This window comes from Cyphomyrmex costatus, unplaced genomic scaffold, assembly GCF_001594065.2.
Source record: "Cyphomyrmex costatus isolate MS0001 unplaced genomic scaffold, Ccosl1.0 scaffold906, whole genome shotgun sequence".
Taxonomy (NCBI): Eukaryota; Metazoa; Arthropoda; class Insecta; order Hymenoptera; family Formicidae; genus Cyphomyrmex; species Cyphomyrmex costatus.
In genome coordinates, this window is record NW_017280491.1 from 1 (window position 1) to 15,627 (window position 15,627).

At 43.6% G+C, this 15,627-nt stretch overlaps 1 protein-coding gene across 1 annotated transcript; it reads left to right on the forward strand.

Annotated features, from left to right (window-relative positions):
- Positions 1–12,680: 12,680 nt before the first annotated feature.
- Positions 12,681–14,981, forward strand: LOC108781760 (ATP-dependent DNA helicase pif1-like). The gene has a single exon (XM_018549837.1). It carries the CDS (start codon positions 12,681–12,683, stop codon positions 14,979–14,981), a length of 2,301 nt encoding a protein of 766 aa, XP_018405339.1.
- Positions 14,982–15,627: the final 646 nt, after the last annotated feature.

Here is a 15,627-nt window from a genome sequence, read left to right on the forward strand (position 1 = left end):
ATCATTTTAATTTAGAATGATACAAATTTTTGGGGTCAATTTTCAAAGGATGATATTCATTGGTACATTTATTAATCAGTAATGCTCAACTCTGGCTGCAAGTAATTGTATATGTATATGTTATACTTCTTGTCTTTGTGTATGACATAATTCTTTCTTCTTGATCACATTAAATTAATTCTTTCTACGATAGTTACAGTGTTTTTGTGGATTAATTAATAATAACCGCGGTTCTGTGCTATGTTTCCGGTGTAGCAGGAGCACCGCTGCTTTTATCAGGTAAGATATACTGTAAATTTAATTACTCTAATTACAATTATTATGATTGTGATTAAAGTAATGATAATTTCAATTTAATTGTAATTACGTATAATTTTAATCAAAGCAAATGTAATCGTAATTAAATACATTTATTAATTAGTTGTAACTACCTAACCTAACTTTCGATTTGCACGGCGTTAGCTCGTCGGAATATTTGTCCGAGGATTCGAAAGAGGTTCGATCGGTGGGAGAGTGTCATGCAAGTAAAGTCTCAGACAGGTGCGTATAATAACCAAACAATTCACTTTATTTTAATTCGACGAAATGGCTTATATTCTGCCGGAACGAAATATAAGAAACGGCTTAGCGCCGAGACAATCGTCAGGTATAGCGGCGTGCGTGCGTGCGTGTGTGTGTGTGTGTGTGTGTGTGTGTGTGTGTGTGTGTGTGTGTGTGTGTGTGTGTGTGTGTGTGTGTGTGTGTGTGTGTGTGTGTGTGTGTGTGTGTGTGTGTGTGTGTGTGTGTGTGTTGTGTGTGTACGAAGCGCAGCCGGTGCGGTGTTTATTTGACAATGCAGAGCGGGTGGGTGCGTGTGTGTGTGCGTGTGTGTGAATCGCAATCGGCGCGGTGGATACTGCGAGCAGTGAGTGTAAGAGCGTGAGCCGCGGGTAGGAATGCGAGGGAGCAAGTGAGAGCGAGTGAGCGGTGTTGCTCGAGACGATATTATGATGGGTCGCAGCAAAAAAACGGACGACTCACTATGCTCCCTTTTTCTTCCTCGCGGTCTCGGCTAGCGAGGCTGATCAGCTGTGCCTGGCTTATATTTAGAACTGTCAATACGGCAGTCTGTAATTCGCGACGCGTGGTTGTTCGGGCGTTATCGCGGATTCGCGTAGATGCGCTAAGACGGGCGATGACCAGCGGCCGAGAACGCTCGGCTGAGGTGGAGAACTCTCCACCTCGGGCGACTGCTGGTCGATCGCAATGCGTGATGCAGTGGTTGTTGCACGTTGCACCGAGACGGCTGCCGAGAACGCTCGGCAGAGGCAGAGCACACTCTGCCCCTCGGTTCTTGCCGTTCGGTGCACTAGGATGCCTGATTAGAGACCTGTCGAGAACGCTCGACGGAGCTAGAGTACGCTCTGGCCCGTTTTCTCGGTATCGTATAGGCTTTCTAGGATTTCGGGATTCGTTGTCTGGAGCAGGTCGGGACAGGAATCACCTCTTTTCTCGTAACGCGGCATTTTTATACGAACGAAAATGCCGCGTTCGTGGTTTTTCGCTTTCGCTCGCGTTTTCCCGTGCTTTGCGGTGTTCGGGTCTGAGTCCCAAGAAGTAGGAATCCGCGGCGATCGCTCTACTTCGGTCTCGATCAGCGGTGCTCGGTGTTACGCGGCCGTTACTGCCGCTTTGTACCTGCGAATTATGTTTGCTATTTTATCGGGTGCTATGCGCCCTCATCACTGCATCGCAATCAGCGATGCAGCGGCGTTCGGCTGGGTGGTGTTAGCCAGAACGATGGGGGATGCATCGTTACATCACCCCCCCCTTTAACAGTGCTTGAATTTAGAAGCACATCATTTTAATTTTATGAAGCGGACCGTGCCGTCTGCATTAAAGCGTATGTGATAACGTTTGGCGCCGGATCGTGTTTTATACTGCCGTGCGACGTGGGCGGAGTAGTAGGGGACGGATATTGTGTGCCCCGGCTCCACCTCGACCTCTAATGGGGGTGGCAGCATTGGTCCCATGGGCCGTGCTGGTTGTAGTGTCGGCTTCGGTAGCTCCGGCTTTTTGGCGGGCTTACTTGTCAGCGGCGGCGGTGTCGACATTAGCCAGGCCAGTTTTCCCTGTTGTTGGCGGTCAGATCTTTGTATCAGGCAGCCTACTGTTGGCACTCTCTTGGCTGGTGGTGGCCATTGCAACGCCGGTTTCTCCAGCTGGACGTCCACCCGCATCCCCATGCCCGGGTTAGCGGGGTCGTATTCCTCCAGCAACTCCTCTATCTCTTTTAGGATGTCGTTTCCTACGGTGCGATCTATATCGTAGACGGCAAACGACTGAGTGGTATGACTTGGTATTGTCCGTGCTGGGGGTCGTGATAGCCGGTGTTTATTATTTATCATCGTCGCTTTCGTCGTTGCTGTAGTCCTCGGAGTCGGTAATGTTCGTGTTTTCGTTTTCGGTCCCGTCGTCTTGTTCTGGGGGGGGCTGGTGCGACGAGGGGGTGGCGGGGGCGGGCTTGAGGTCCTGTACATGGATATGTTTGTACCAGCGTCCGCTTATGTTACGTAGATCGTAAATAACGGGAGACACCACGCGCCTTACCTCGAGTGGGCCGGTATACTTCGGTGCTAGTTTTGCGTTAAATGATGCCGCTTTATTAGACAAGGGATATTCTTTTTTGTACACCCATTCACCGATTTTCGGCTTCCAGGCCCTTCGTCGGAGGTCGTAATATTTTTGTTGCCTCTGAAAGGCTTGTGCGGAATTAATCTTGACCAGCTCGAATGCTTCCTCGAGGTGTCGGCGGGTGGTGTCAGGCTGCGTTGCGGGGGTAGGGCGGGCGGTATTCGCGGTAAGCGGCGGCAGTAACTCGCGGCCGAGATTCAAGGTTGCCGGCGAGTACCCTGTGGTATCGTGGCGTGCGGAATTGAATGCGAACTGCAATTCTGGGATACGTTCGTCCCAGTTGCGATGGTTCCTGTCGACGTATTGCGCGATCATCGTTTTTATCGTGCGGTTTGTGCGCTCGACCGGGTTACAATGTGGTGCATGCGGCGGTGTGTATCGGTGTTTTACATTGTAGGAGGTAAGCAATTTCGCTAATTGTGCCGACTTGAATTGCGTCCCGTTGTCTGAGACTATACTTTCCGGGCACCCGTGTCGCAGGATGACGTGCTCGGAGATCGCTCTCGTTACTGCGGGCGCGGTGGCGCGGCGGAGGGGTTTTAGTTCTACCCATTTCGTGAACTTGTCCTGCATATTTAATAGCCAGGCGTTGCCGCCCTTTGAGCGGGGTAAGGGCCCTACTAAGTCCACGGTAACGTGCTGCCAGGGTCGGCACGAGTCCGTGGCGTGCAAGAAGCCGGCCGGTTTTGCCTGCAAGGCTTTGTGTTGCTGGCACTTTTGGCAGTTTCGCACATACGCGGCGATATCTCGTGCCATCCCTGGCCAGTAATATGCACTCATGATTCGTGTCATGGTTTTCGCGATCCCTAGATGCCCGGCCGTGGCTTCGTCGTGGTGCGTGTGCAAAATGGAGTTGCGGTGCTCTCGCGGGATGCACTCTTTCCACTGCCTCTCTACCGGTGTTTCCTTGAAATCAAGGTCGTGTAATAGGTGCCGATATAGCCGGCCTTGGCTTGTTTCATAGTCGGGGTGATCCCGAGGGTTATCCCGGACGGCCTGGAGTAGACGGCGGTACCATGGGCACGTGCTCGTCCCGGTGGCGGCGGCGGATGCCGGTTGTCGTGATAGTGCGTCGGCTACGCGATTTAATGCCCCCCTTCGGTATTTCACGTCGAATTCGTACTGCTGGAGTTCAAACGCCCATCGTCCGAGGCGGCCGGTAGGGGATTCCAGGCGCTGGAGCCATTTGAGGGATTGGTGATCGGTTATCACCGTGAACTGGTATCCCTCAAGGTAATCCCTCATTCGGCGGACGCCCCAGACGACGGCCAAACACTCGAGCTCGGTCGCGCTATAATTTTGTTCCGGCTTGCTCAGCGTGCGGCTGGCATAGGCGATGACGCGTTCCCCCTCCGGGAAATTTTGCGTTAACACCGCGCCGAGCCCGGTGCCACTGGCGTCCGTCTGCAGCACGAATCGACGCGTGAAATCGGGGCATGCGAGCACTGGAGCTGTTGTCAGCGTTTTTTTTAGTTTTTCAAAGGCGGTATCCTCGACGGATCCCCAGGACCATCGAACGTTTTTTCGCGTTAGCGCGGTAAGGGGCGCGGCCATGGTGGCAAAGTTTTCGATAAACCGGCGGTACCACGAGGCTATTCCGAGAAACTGGCGTATTTGTTTGACGGTTTTCGGCGTTGGCCAGTTTACGATCGAATCTACTTTTTCTGGATCTGTCCGGAGTCCTTGTCGGTCTACGACGTGTCCTAGATATTTTAGTCTATCGACGCAGAATTTGCATTTCTCCGGATTAATTCGGAGTTGAGCCTCGCGGAGCCTCCGGAACACCTCACTTATTGTTTCTAAATGTTCGTTGAACTCGCCATTTACTATAATGATATCGTCGAGGTATACGAATACATGGGGCTCTAATTCGGGCCCTAAAATTTGGTCGAGTAAGCGCTGGAACGTAGCGGGTGCGGAGTGTAGTCCGAAGGGCATGACCTTGAATTGGTATAGTCCCTTCCCGGGTATTGTGAATGCGGTGACGGGCTTACTTTCCGGCGCGAGGGGTATCTGCCAGTATCCGTCTTTTAAGTCTAGCGTAGTGAGATACTTTGCTTCTTGTAATTTGTCGAGCGTGGCCGTGATTTGTGACAAGGGGTAGGCGTCGGGTTCTGTTACGTCGTTTACGCGCCTGAAGTCGATGCAGAAACGGTTTTTTCCGTTTTTCTTCTTTACTATTACTACGGGAGAGCTCCATGCACTGACGGTGGGTTCGATTATGCCCTCGCTGAGCATTTCTTGTACCTCGCGGTCGATGACCGCTTGTACGGCGGGGTTCCGGGGACGGTATCGTTGTTTGATCGGCCGTACGCCTGGTTTTACGCGGATCTCGTGTTGTGTTAGGGCCGTAGGGCCTTGCACCAGTTCGAACAGGGGTAGTTCTTCGTGCAGGAATGTCTCTAGCTCGCAGTCTTCGTCTTGGGATCGTGTCGCTAGCCCTTCGGCTGTTGCGATCGTGGCGGGGAGATCTGTCGGAATGGTCGGCGTAGGCGCGGGTATTGCGTACCCTAGCTGCGTCCAGATGTCCATTCCGATAAGCACGGCGCTCTTGAGGGTGGGCATTACATAGAAGGTGTGCGTCAGGTGTCGTGTGCCGATGGAGACAGGCAGTTCCAACGACCCGGGCAGAGTAATTATTTGTGCATCGGCTAACTGTACTTCTTTCTCGTCACTATTAACCCTGTATTGTGCTTTTTCTAGTCTGTTCCGCGCATCGGCGTTTACGAAAGAAATCTCGGACCCGGTGTCGAGTAGCGCCCGTAGTCGTATGCCACTAACGATTACGTCGAGGTGCGGCCGCGGGGTGAAGCTTATTCGAGGGACCGGGGTGCGGCCAGGATTTCCCCGGTCTGTGCCCCGTTTCCCGGCGGCGGGTGACAGTCCTTGGTTAGGACGCCGTCTTTGCCGCATTGCGAGCAAAATTTCCGCGGAATGCGCCTACATTCAAAGCGGGTGTGTCCGCGTTGCTTACAACGCCAGCAACATTCATTTCGGTTATACACCACGGCCGCGGTCGCCTCGGGGGTGTTTTCTTTTGATCGGGCCTCCGTTTTCTCAAGTAGTTGGAGGCGCTCGCAGTTCGCTGCTTCACGTCCCAACTCTTGTATGGAGCGTACATCGGCTCGCCGGATACGCCACTGATAGGCTATGCGCATATTGCGATACAGATATTCTAGTTGCCGGACTTCTGTGGTTATCCCTGCGCGGTTTAATAGCGAGATCAGAGCTGTGGAGTATTTAAAATATGACTCCCCCGGTTTCTGTTTACGTGCGTGAATGTCTTCGAGGAGTTGATACGCGTCGGCGTGCGGTAGGAAGGCGGCTTTGAAACTTTCCGTAAAATCGTCCCAGTTCTCCCAGTGTTTTCTATTTCCCCGGCACCATAGTTGCGCGTCCCCTTTTAGGAGCATCGGCAGGCCCCGGAGAAATTGCTGATCGGTAAGCTCATAAGCTTCCTTGAGTTCCTCGATCCTTTCCAAAAAGGACCAGGGGTCCTTGCCGTCAAACTGTATGCCCCATTTTCGCATTTGATTCATTACTTGCGCCGGGCGTTCCTCAGGGCTTGCCGTAGCTTGCGTGGCGAACGGATTAACGATAGTGTTTGGCAGGTGCGCGGGCGAGGTGGCGGATTCGCGTCTCGGTGGTACGGGCGGGGCGGTCGCGGCGGCGGTAAAGCGGTCTGGGTGCTCGTCGATGTATGCACTCAGGCGGTGTCTTAACTCGTCGAGGGTGCCTTCGGTATCGATACCTAATATATTCATCTCTTCGATTAACTCGGTTTTACTGCGCCGGTAAATTCATGCCTTGGGCATGGGTTGCGTTTCCCCCTTACGGTCGGGTCCCTGTTCGGGCGCCATTGTAACTACCTAACTTTCGATTTGCACGGCGTTAGCTCGTCGGAATATTTGTCCGAGAATTCGAAAGAGGTTCGATCGGTAGGAGAGTGTCAGGCAAGTAAAGTCTCAGACAGGTGCGTATAATAACTAAACAATTCACTTTATTTTAATTCGACGAAATGGCTTATATTCTACCGGAACGAAATATAAGAAACGGCTTAGCGCCGAGACAATCGTCAGGTATAACGGCGTGCGTGCGTGCGTGCGTGCGTGCGTGCGTGCGTGTGTGTGTGTGTGTGTGTGTGTGTGCGTGCGTGTGTTGTATGTGTACGAAGCGCAGCCGGTGCGGTGTTTATTTGACAATGCAGAGCGGGTGTGTGAGTGTGTGTGTGCGTGTGTGTGAATCGCAATCGGCGCGGTGGATACTGCGAGCAGTAAGTATAAGAGCGTGAGCCGCGGGTAGGAATGCGAGGGAGCAAGTGAGAGCGAGTGAGCGGTGTTGCTCGAGACGATATTATGACGGGTCGCAGCAAAAAAACGGACGGCTCACTATGCTCCCTTTTTCTTCCTCGCGGTCTCGGCTAGCGAGGCTGATCAGCTGTGCCTGGCTTATATTTAGAACTGTCAATACGGCAGTCTGTAATTCGCGACGCGTGGTTGTTCGGGCGATGACCAGCGGCCGAGAACGCTCGGCAGAGGTGCAGATCTCTCCACCCCGGGCGACTGCTGGTCGATCGCAGTGCGTGATGCAGTGGTTGTTGCACGTTGCACCGAGACGGCTGCCGAAAACGCTCGGCAGAGGCAGAGCACACTCTGCCCCTCGGTTCTTGCCGTTCGGTGCACTAGGATGCCTGATTAGAGACCTGTCGAGAACGCTCGACGGAGCTAGAGTACGCTCTGGCCCGTTTTCTCGGTATCGTATAGGCTTTCTAGGATTTCGGGATTCGTTGTCTGGAGCATGTCGGGACAGGATTCACCTCTTTTCTCGTAACGCGGCATTTTTATACAAACGAAAATGCCGCGTTCGTGGTTTTTCGCTTTCGCTCGCGTTTTCCCGTGCTTTGCGGTGTTCGGGTCTGAGTCCCAAGAAGTGGGAATCCGCGGCGATCGCCCTACTTCGGTCTCGATCAGCGGTGCTCGGTGTTACGTGGCCGTTACTGCCGCTTTGTACCTGCGAATTATGTTTGCTATTTTATCGGGCGCTATGCGCCCTCATCACTGCATCGCAATCAGCGATGCAGCGGCGTTCGGCTGGGTGGTGTTAGCCAGAATGGGGGATGCATCGTTACACAGTAATGCTCAACTCTGGCTGCAAGTAATTGCATATGTATATATTATATATGACATAATTCTTTCTTCTTGATCACATTAAATTAATTCTTTCTACGATAGACAATATGCTCTTGCTGAACTAAGTAGTTGTAAAAGTAATCATATTCAATTACGATTATAATTGTAATATAAAAATTATAACCATTAGAGAATTAGAACATTTCCAGATAATAAAAAATATAATTGTCGTGAAGAGTGATAAACGAACGAAAGTCATGCTTAATCATCGAAAGATCACTTCTCTCTACGTATAATATAAGATTTGCTTGTGAATGATTTTCAGATCCTTTGTTTGTGTGTAACACGTCTTGATAATCATATATTATCATTCAAAAAAAGACAATTTGACAATTATTTTATATGACAATTTTTTAATTACAATACTCACTTTGAACTGTAAGTTATATATCGTCTAAAAATTAAGTATGAAAAGTTATGCATTCTTATATGTATGTACAATTAGAAATTGAGTTAATTTATTATTGTCTGATTGTCCTACTGTTAACATATGTTTGAAAATAGCCTAATCAATGGAACTAAGATATAACATGTTTCGGCCATTTAATTAGACCATCTTCAAATAATAAAAAATATAATTATTGTGATCAGTAATAAACGAAGGTCATGTTCATATATATTCATATATGTATGCATAATTAGAAATTAGTCATATAATAATTTTTATACGATTCAACTTACAGTTCAAAGTAAGTATTGTAATTTATAAGTTGTCACATTGATCTGAAAATTGTTTGCAAGCAACTCTTATATCGTACATACAGAAAATTGATCTTATTATGACTGAGCATATATAGTATATATATATATGATTTTTATGCAAAGAAGCAATCCTCATCGATGTGACAAATTGTCAAAAATAACAACACTCACTTTGAACTGTAAGTTGTACTGTATTGTACGTTGTACTCTTACTTCCGCCTATTTTCGTAAAATCTATGTGCATAAATTTGATATTTTTCTGACAACTGTATTAAAGTACAGAACATCTACTTATAAATTATAAAATAGTGTCCCAGGTCAAAAAAACAATGAGCTATATTTGTTCAATAAATTTATTACAATCAAAAAACTTAAATCGGAACGTTTCGACTTTACAAAGTCATGCTCAGCCGCATAAAAACCCCACTATAATTAATATTATAATAATTGCAAATTCTCTAATATATAAATTACGCTCTAACATGTCGCAAAATTTGTGAAACATTATAAATGCTCCAATGTTTGATGGTAGTAGTCAATTTACTTGAACGATGAAAAAACCTGTTATAATCTATTCTTCGTTTTTTGGCGAGAAATATTAGTCCAAATACGAAATTTCCAGTCCATTGATAATAATATACACGCACATATTAAGTAAAACTAATTTCCATAAAACTTGGTATCTTGGGGTTTTTTGGGTTCCATAAAACTTGGTATGTAAACGGGTTTTTGGGTCGCTGATTTAGAATCTGAGGTAAAATTTACAAAATTCAAAATGGAGGATTCAAAATGGCGGACCAAATTTTATGAAAGTTTTTAATATGTGCGTGCATATTATTATGCATTTTAGGGGTTTTTGAGCAATACAGGGGGTAGTTTTAACCCTTAAACTTTCTTTTTTGCCGATAAAAAAAAAATACGTATCGATTATTTTTCCGAGTTCTAAAAATGTGCCAACTTGCAGCCAAATCGGCGTGTCACACTTGGGTAGAGGAAAGTCACCGATACTGACATAGGTCTCCTAAAGTGACACCCCCTTATTTCTCGTAAACTAATCTTTGCACTTCATTAATACTAATGAAAACATAATCTGTTTAGATAATTAAAGAAGTAAAAACCCATAATTCATATATATGTGGCTTGTTTCTATATAAAATCAGCTAAAAACGAATTCTACAAATGTGAAAACAAAATTCTTATGATGTTATTTTATAAATTACGTAGTTTAAGTAATAGTAGCTATATTAGTGATAATATTAAGTCTTTTTATATGTTTGTAGTTTTCTAAAACTATTTTATTTATATTTTCCTGTTTCTTATTTTTCTTATAATACGGTTTTAAAAATAAAATCGTTTATAGCCTAAACCGACACGTGTCCCATCACGACATATCGTGCATCGTAACATAACCTGCACTGTGGTCACATGCGCATGCTCTGTGGCCATTTACGCTTATGTCAGTTTTGGGGACCATTTTGACTGACGCTCGTTTTCGCCTATTCGATAAAAAAGTTAATTATTGCAAAATTCTTAACAGTATTATAAAAATTGCCATAGAGCATCAATAGAAGACACTTTTCAGTTTACATTTATATCTTCAAAGATTTATTTTCTGCTTTTGTCTAAAAAATATAGTCCAAAAACAAAGTAGTATGTCGGTATCGCTGACCTTCCTCTAGTGTTCCTTGTCAGAAGTACTCGATACTCTCAAAAAATTTTCCGATGTGAGACTTTGGAAGAGATTTTATGCTAAAATTTCCTGGGAGTACCGAGTAGTTTTGTTCAGAATTCTGGACAGATCTCGACGAGTTCTGTTCTTACAAATGTCGTTATATCTTGCAAATCTTTAGTCTAATCGCTTTTTCACTTTACAGTTTTCGGTAGAACTCGTGGAGAACTATAAGAAACGCTCACAATCAGAACTACTCGGTATTCCCAAATAATTTTTCAAGGATTTCTACTATTTTTTTTTATCAAGAACTCTAGGTGTTCACAAAATAGTCCTGTTAAGCTGATCAGAACTATGCGAATTTCGTTAAAAAGTTAGCACGCTATTTTAAAAAATCATTTAAAGATTTAAAGAATTATTATTAAGCGCATGTCATTAAAAATCATAGAGAACTCTTTGTATCGTCAAAAAGAATCAGGAATTCGAAAATTATTTTTAACTCTAGGCAATCGCAAATTGAAGCTATTAAACCGCTCAGAACTATTCCACCTCGAAATTTGATAAAAAGTTAACACCCTATTTAAAAAAAAAATTTTAATGTTTATTAAGCGGAACTCTTGTTATTAATTATACGGAACTCTTTGTCTCGTCAAAATGAAATAGTAACTCCAATCAGAACTCCTGAGTACTATAGCTGGGGTGCTAACTTAACACACCCATTATAAACGAAAAAAAAAACTATCATAAAACTACTAAGGATATACTACGAATGCGTTAGAAAATAATAATTGTGCATCGTTCTAGTTATAATAAAAACCAAAGTTCAGTAACAAATAAATTACGTGTCTCTGGTAAAAATTCTAAATTCCTAAACTGAATCTTGTTATTGTTGCAAAGAAATTTGTGCAAAGTAGTTTTCAATTAATAATTTATTTGTTTTACATTTATGTAACTATTTTGTTTTAAAGATCCGGAAAGATAATAACAAAATTATCGGCTGCACAAGCGAAGTGTAATAATTACAGTACGACAAGTAACAGTCACAGGTGTTCAGTATATTAGCTACTAGTATTAGTATAATAGTTACAAGTGCTCAAATATTTAAACAATTAATTTTTTTTGGACTCAAACTAAAATTATTCGCTATTGTAACATTTGTGGCTGCGATAGCGTAGAATTTTGGTCTGTCGTAAGTACCTGCATCATAAGAAGGTTGTTCCGAACGCCAACTGAAAATGTGTCCTCAGTGTCACAAGTTCTATTACGGTAGTACCGAAAAAAATATTTTGGCTTCCAAAGAATGGTTAACGGAAACGATGATCGATAGTTTTCATGCGCTACTTGAGAGAAATTCTCATTACGCGCCTCGACCTGTATGGTTGACTAAGTTTCCTGATCAGATTGTTCCACTCGATAATTCGAACAAGAAACATTTGCAAATACTGCACAGCGATTTCGGGGGTGGGCATTGGGTTGCTTGCCATTACGACACAAAAACTGTTATTATTTATGATTCTCATGAAGGTAGTCGTAATGCAAATATAGAAAATATAAATTTAGAAATTCGAGTTTTTGTGGAAAAGTTATTTCCCTTTCATGATTTCCAAAAGAATCCAATTGTTTTTCCCGAGGTTCAGTCGCAAGGCGATGGTTATAATTGTGGTCCTATGGCGATTGCGATTGCTACATCGATTCTGTTTGGTATAAATCCTTGTATCGTGACGTATGATCGATCTTTACTAAGATCTCATTTGTCCGAAATGTTTGCAAGACAAACAATAACACATTTTTCGTGTCTCTTCGATTCAACTGCTCCAGTAACGTTATTGCCGTTGAAGACGTTAAAAAGACGAGAGGCGGATGCGCTGAGAAAAAGACTTGCACGTAGCAAGGAAACTGAAGAACAGCGTTCAAAACGAATTGCAAAAGATGCTTTTTCTCACAGAGAGAAGTATGTTATGAACTCAGAAATGAAATGCGCAATGATGCGTGATCAGTACAAAAAAGATCCGGAAGCAAAATGTCAGAGTATGCGTGATCAGTACAAAAAAGATCCGGAAGCAAAATGTCAGAGTATGCGTGATCAGTACAAAAAAGATCCGGAAGCAAAATGTCAGAGTATGCGTGATCAATCACTGCTTCTTTTGTTTAAACCGTGGAGAGATTTGAGTGAACTGAAAGGCGCATACGAGACCTACACGGATGCCTTCAAGAATTCAGAGTCTGCTTTGACAAAAGCAATGAAATATCACGAAAGACTCGAAGAAATACAGAAAGCTTTTGAGAACGTAGCTGAATTAATCGAGAAGCGCGAAAATGATCTGAAAACAGATAAAGACAAATCCGATGACGATGAATTGGATTGCAATCCGATAGAAGCTGACGACGCGATGAAAGATCTGGAAGATTTTGGTAAGATTGACGTCCCGATTGATTTATCGCAAATGATGTCGCAATTGAACGAAGATCAGAAAAGAGTCTTCGATAAAGTATGCCAAGTTTTACAGAATCAAAATCAGATTCTGCGACTGTATGTAAGTGGCGAGGGTGGTACAGGGAAAAGTTTTCTTATTGACACAATTAAACATTGGATTTCCTTAAATTTGGAAAAAGTGACTGCCATATCAGCTCCCACGGGTATCGCGGCATGCAATATCAATGGCTTGACGATTCATAGAATGTTTCAGCTACCAGTCACCCATGAATCTACGGCAAAATATACGCACTTGTCAGATATGGTCTTGAAAACTTTGAGAGAGAAATTGAAGAATGTAGAATTATTTATAATCGATGAGGTATCTATGATTTCGAATGTGACACTTATGTTTATCAATCTACGATTATGTGAAATCTTCGATACGACAGATGTAGATGATGGTTTCTTTGGCAGAAAACACATTATTCTGTTTGGAGACTTGTTGCAGCTTCCTCCTGTAAAAGAACAGTTTCCATTCGTTAAAATGTCTCGATCGGAGGTTCAGAAGTATTTAGGTACCATGGGTGGATCTGATTTGTGGAGATTGTTGGATTATGACGAACTCTTGCTTAATATGCGACAAAGATGTGACAACGCATATCGCGAGATACTTTCCAGAGTACGAATAGGCTTGGTAACGGATTCTGACATTAATGTTCTTCAGTCGAGAAAAATCAATTTCAAAGGGAGTAGTTGCGACGAAAGATTGAATGAACTTTGCGCTTATATGAATCAATTACCGATTGATACGATATGTTTATTACCTACATGTTATTTGTGCAAGATATTTAACACGGCAATGCTCGATAAAATTGACGGCGATGAAATTCTATTGATAGCGGACGATGATGTCGACTGTGCTCCAGCAATGAGAAAAAAAGTACAAAAAATTTTGGAAGAGAAAGATGATAAAGTTTCGGAGACAGCTGGCATTGAAAGGGTAATAGCGATTAAAATTGGCGCTAAAGTGATGATTCGACGAAACATTGATGTAACTTTGGGACTTGTCAATGGAACGATAGGCAATGTAGTTGCGGTTAATCGCTCTGTTGACGGAAATCGTATTGATTCCATTAAAATAGTTATTTCTAATAATAAAGAGGTTACAATAACAAAAGTAGATATTAAATTCGAAGTATTCCACAAAGTGATGGTACATCGAAAACAATTTCCATTATCTCTCAGTTATGGAATAACTATACACAAAAGTCAAGGAATTACGTGTAAAAATGCAATGATGGATCTAGGAACGAGTGTGTTCAGTGATGGTCAGGCTTATGTGGGTCTGTCACGAGTGAGTACACTGGGTGGCCTACATTTGATAAATTTTAATCCAGCATCCATTAAAGCAAACTCGGGCGCCATTGCAGAATATAATCGACTGAGATCTGTGTTCAAATCTCAGCTACCACAAATCAATTCGTCCAAAAAAAAGGCTGTGAAAATTCACGACTGTCGATGGGCCATACCTAATATCATTGATGATGTACAGAATTATGGTTGCGAGGAATCAGAAAGTATCGTTACATGGAAAATATACGGCCTCTGCAATGACGATCGTGTCTCGTGTTATGCTAATGTAATATTGCAATGTGCGTTTCATTGTGTACGTATCAGGCAACAAATACTGAAAAATAAAGTATCGAATCCATTGACTGATGCTGTCTGCGCATATGCTGAGCGTAGGCGTTGCAACATTCTAGCGGTTAGAAGATCTGTCGGAGAACGTTTCGAAGAACGAACACAACAAGATGTTTCGGAATTTTTCACGGCTCTAACGTCGACGTATTCCGAAATCAATGATGCATTAGAAATCGAATTGAAGCACGTAATATGTTGTTCAAATGTCAAATGTAATTACAGTGTAACTACGCTGGAAAAGAGTTGTTTGCTAATGTTACCTATACAGTCGACACTAAAAAGGAAAAAGGGTGTCACTCTGCAAACTTTGATTGATTTAGAATTTTCAAAGTGGGAAACGATAAATGGTAACTGTAACGAATGTAAAGGTATCGTTCTGAAAAAGAAAACCGTAATCGAATCCACTTTATCCGTCTTAGTAATACAGCTCAATTTATACACTTTTGTAAACGGTGCTTCTAAAAAAATTATCCAGAACCGGATTAATGCCGTACCGACGAGTAATGTCACGATTAATAAAAAAAAGTACAAGGTAATAAGTGCAATATTTCACGAGGGTGAAGAAATGAATCGTGGTCCACTATACGTCTATGTTGAGAACAAGCAAAAAATCGGTATGGTGTTACTCTAATGATTTACAAGTTATCAGGAAGAAATGGCCCAATGGAGCTCAAGGGGCATACATGTTGTTCTTGGAGCAGATTGGGAGACTATAAAATACACTATATTTACATAGTACATTATATCTATAAAAGATATAACAATAAAAGGCATTATGTCGGCAATCAAAGACATAGAGAATGGTCTGCGCGATCCGTGTATCAAAATGGTCAACGAAAATGAGAGAGAGGGACCGTGGAAGACGGCCATACTTAGATACGGGATCGCGCAGTCCATTCTTTATGTCTTTGTCTGCAATAGATACTATGTCAGCAAAAGACACAGAGAGCTTTTCAACAAAGCGAGACAGAGTAAGACAGCGAATCATTGCATCTTTGTTATTCACCAGTATTAAACAAAGATGCAATGATCATTGCGTTATACAGTGTCGCTTGTTGCAATACTCTCATCATGTCTGTAAAAGACACTAGAGGTCTGTTCTTTATTGCTGAACTTTTGCACTAGTTCATCTTTCTTCCTTTCCTCTCCAGAAGAAGGGAAAAGGAAAAAAGATAAACTGGTGCAAAAGTTCTACCAGTAGATAGGGACATTGAATGTGACGTCCAAGGTGAAGATATGTAGAACACCTCAGCCTACTGTTCCTCGGGAGCTTATCC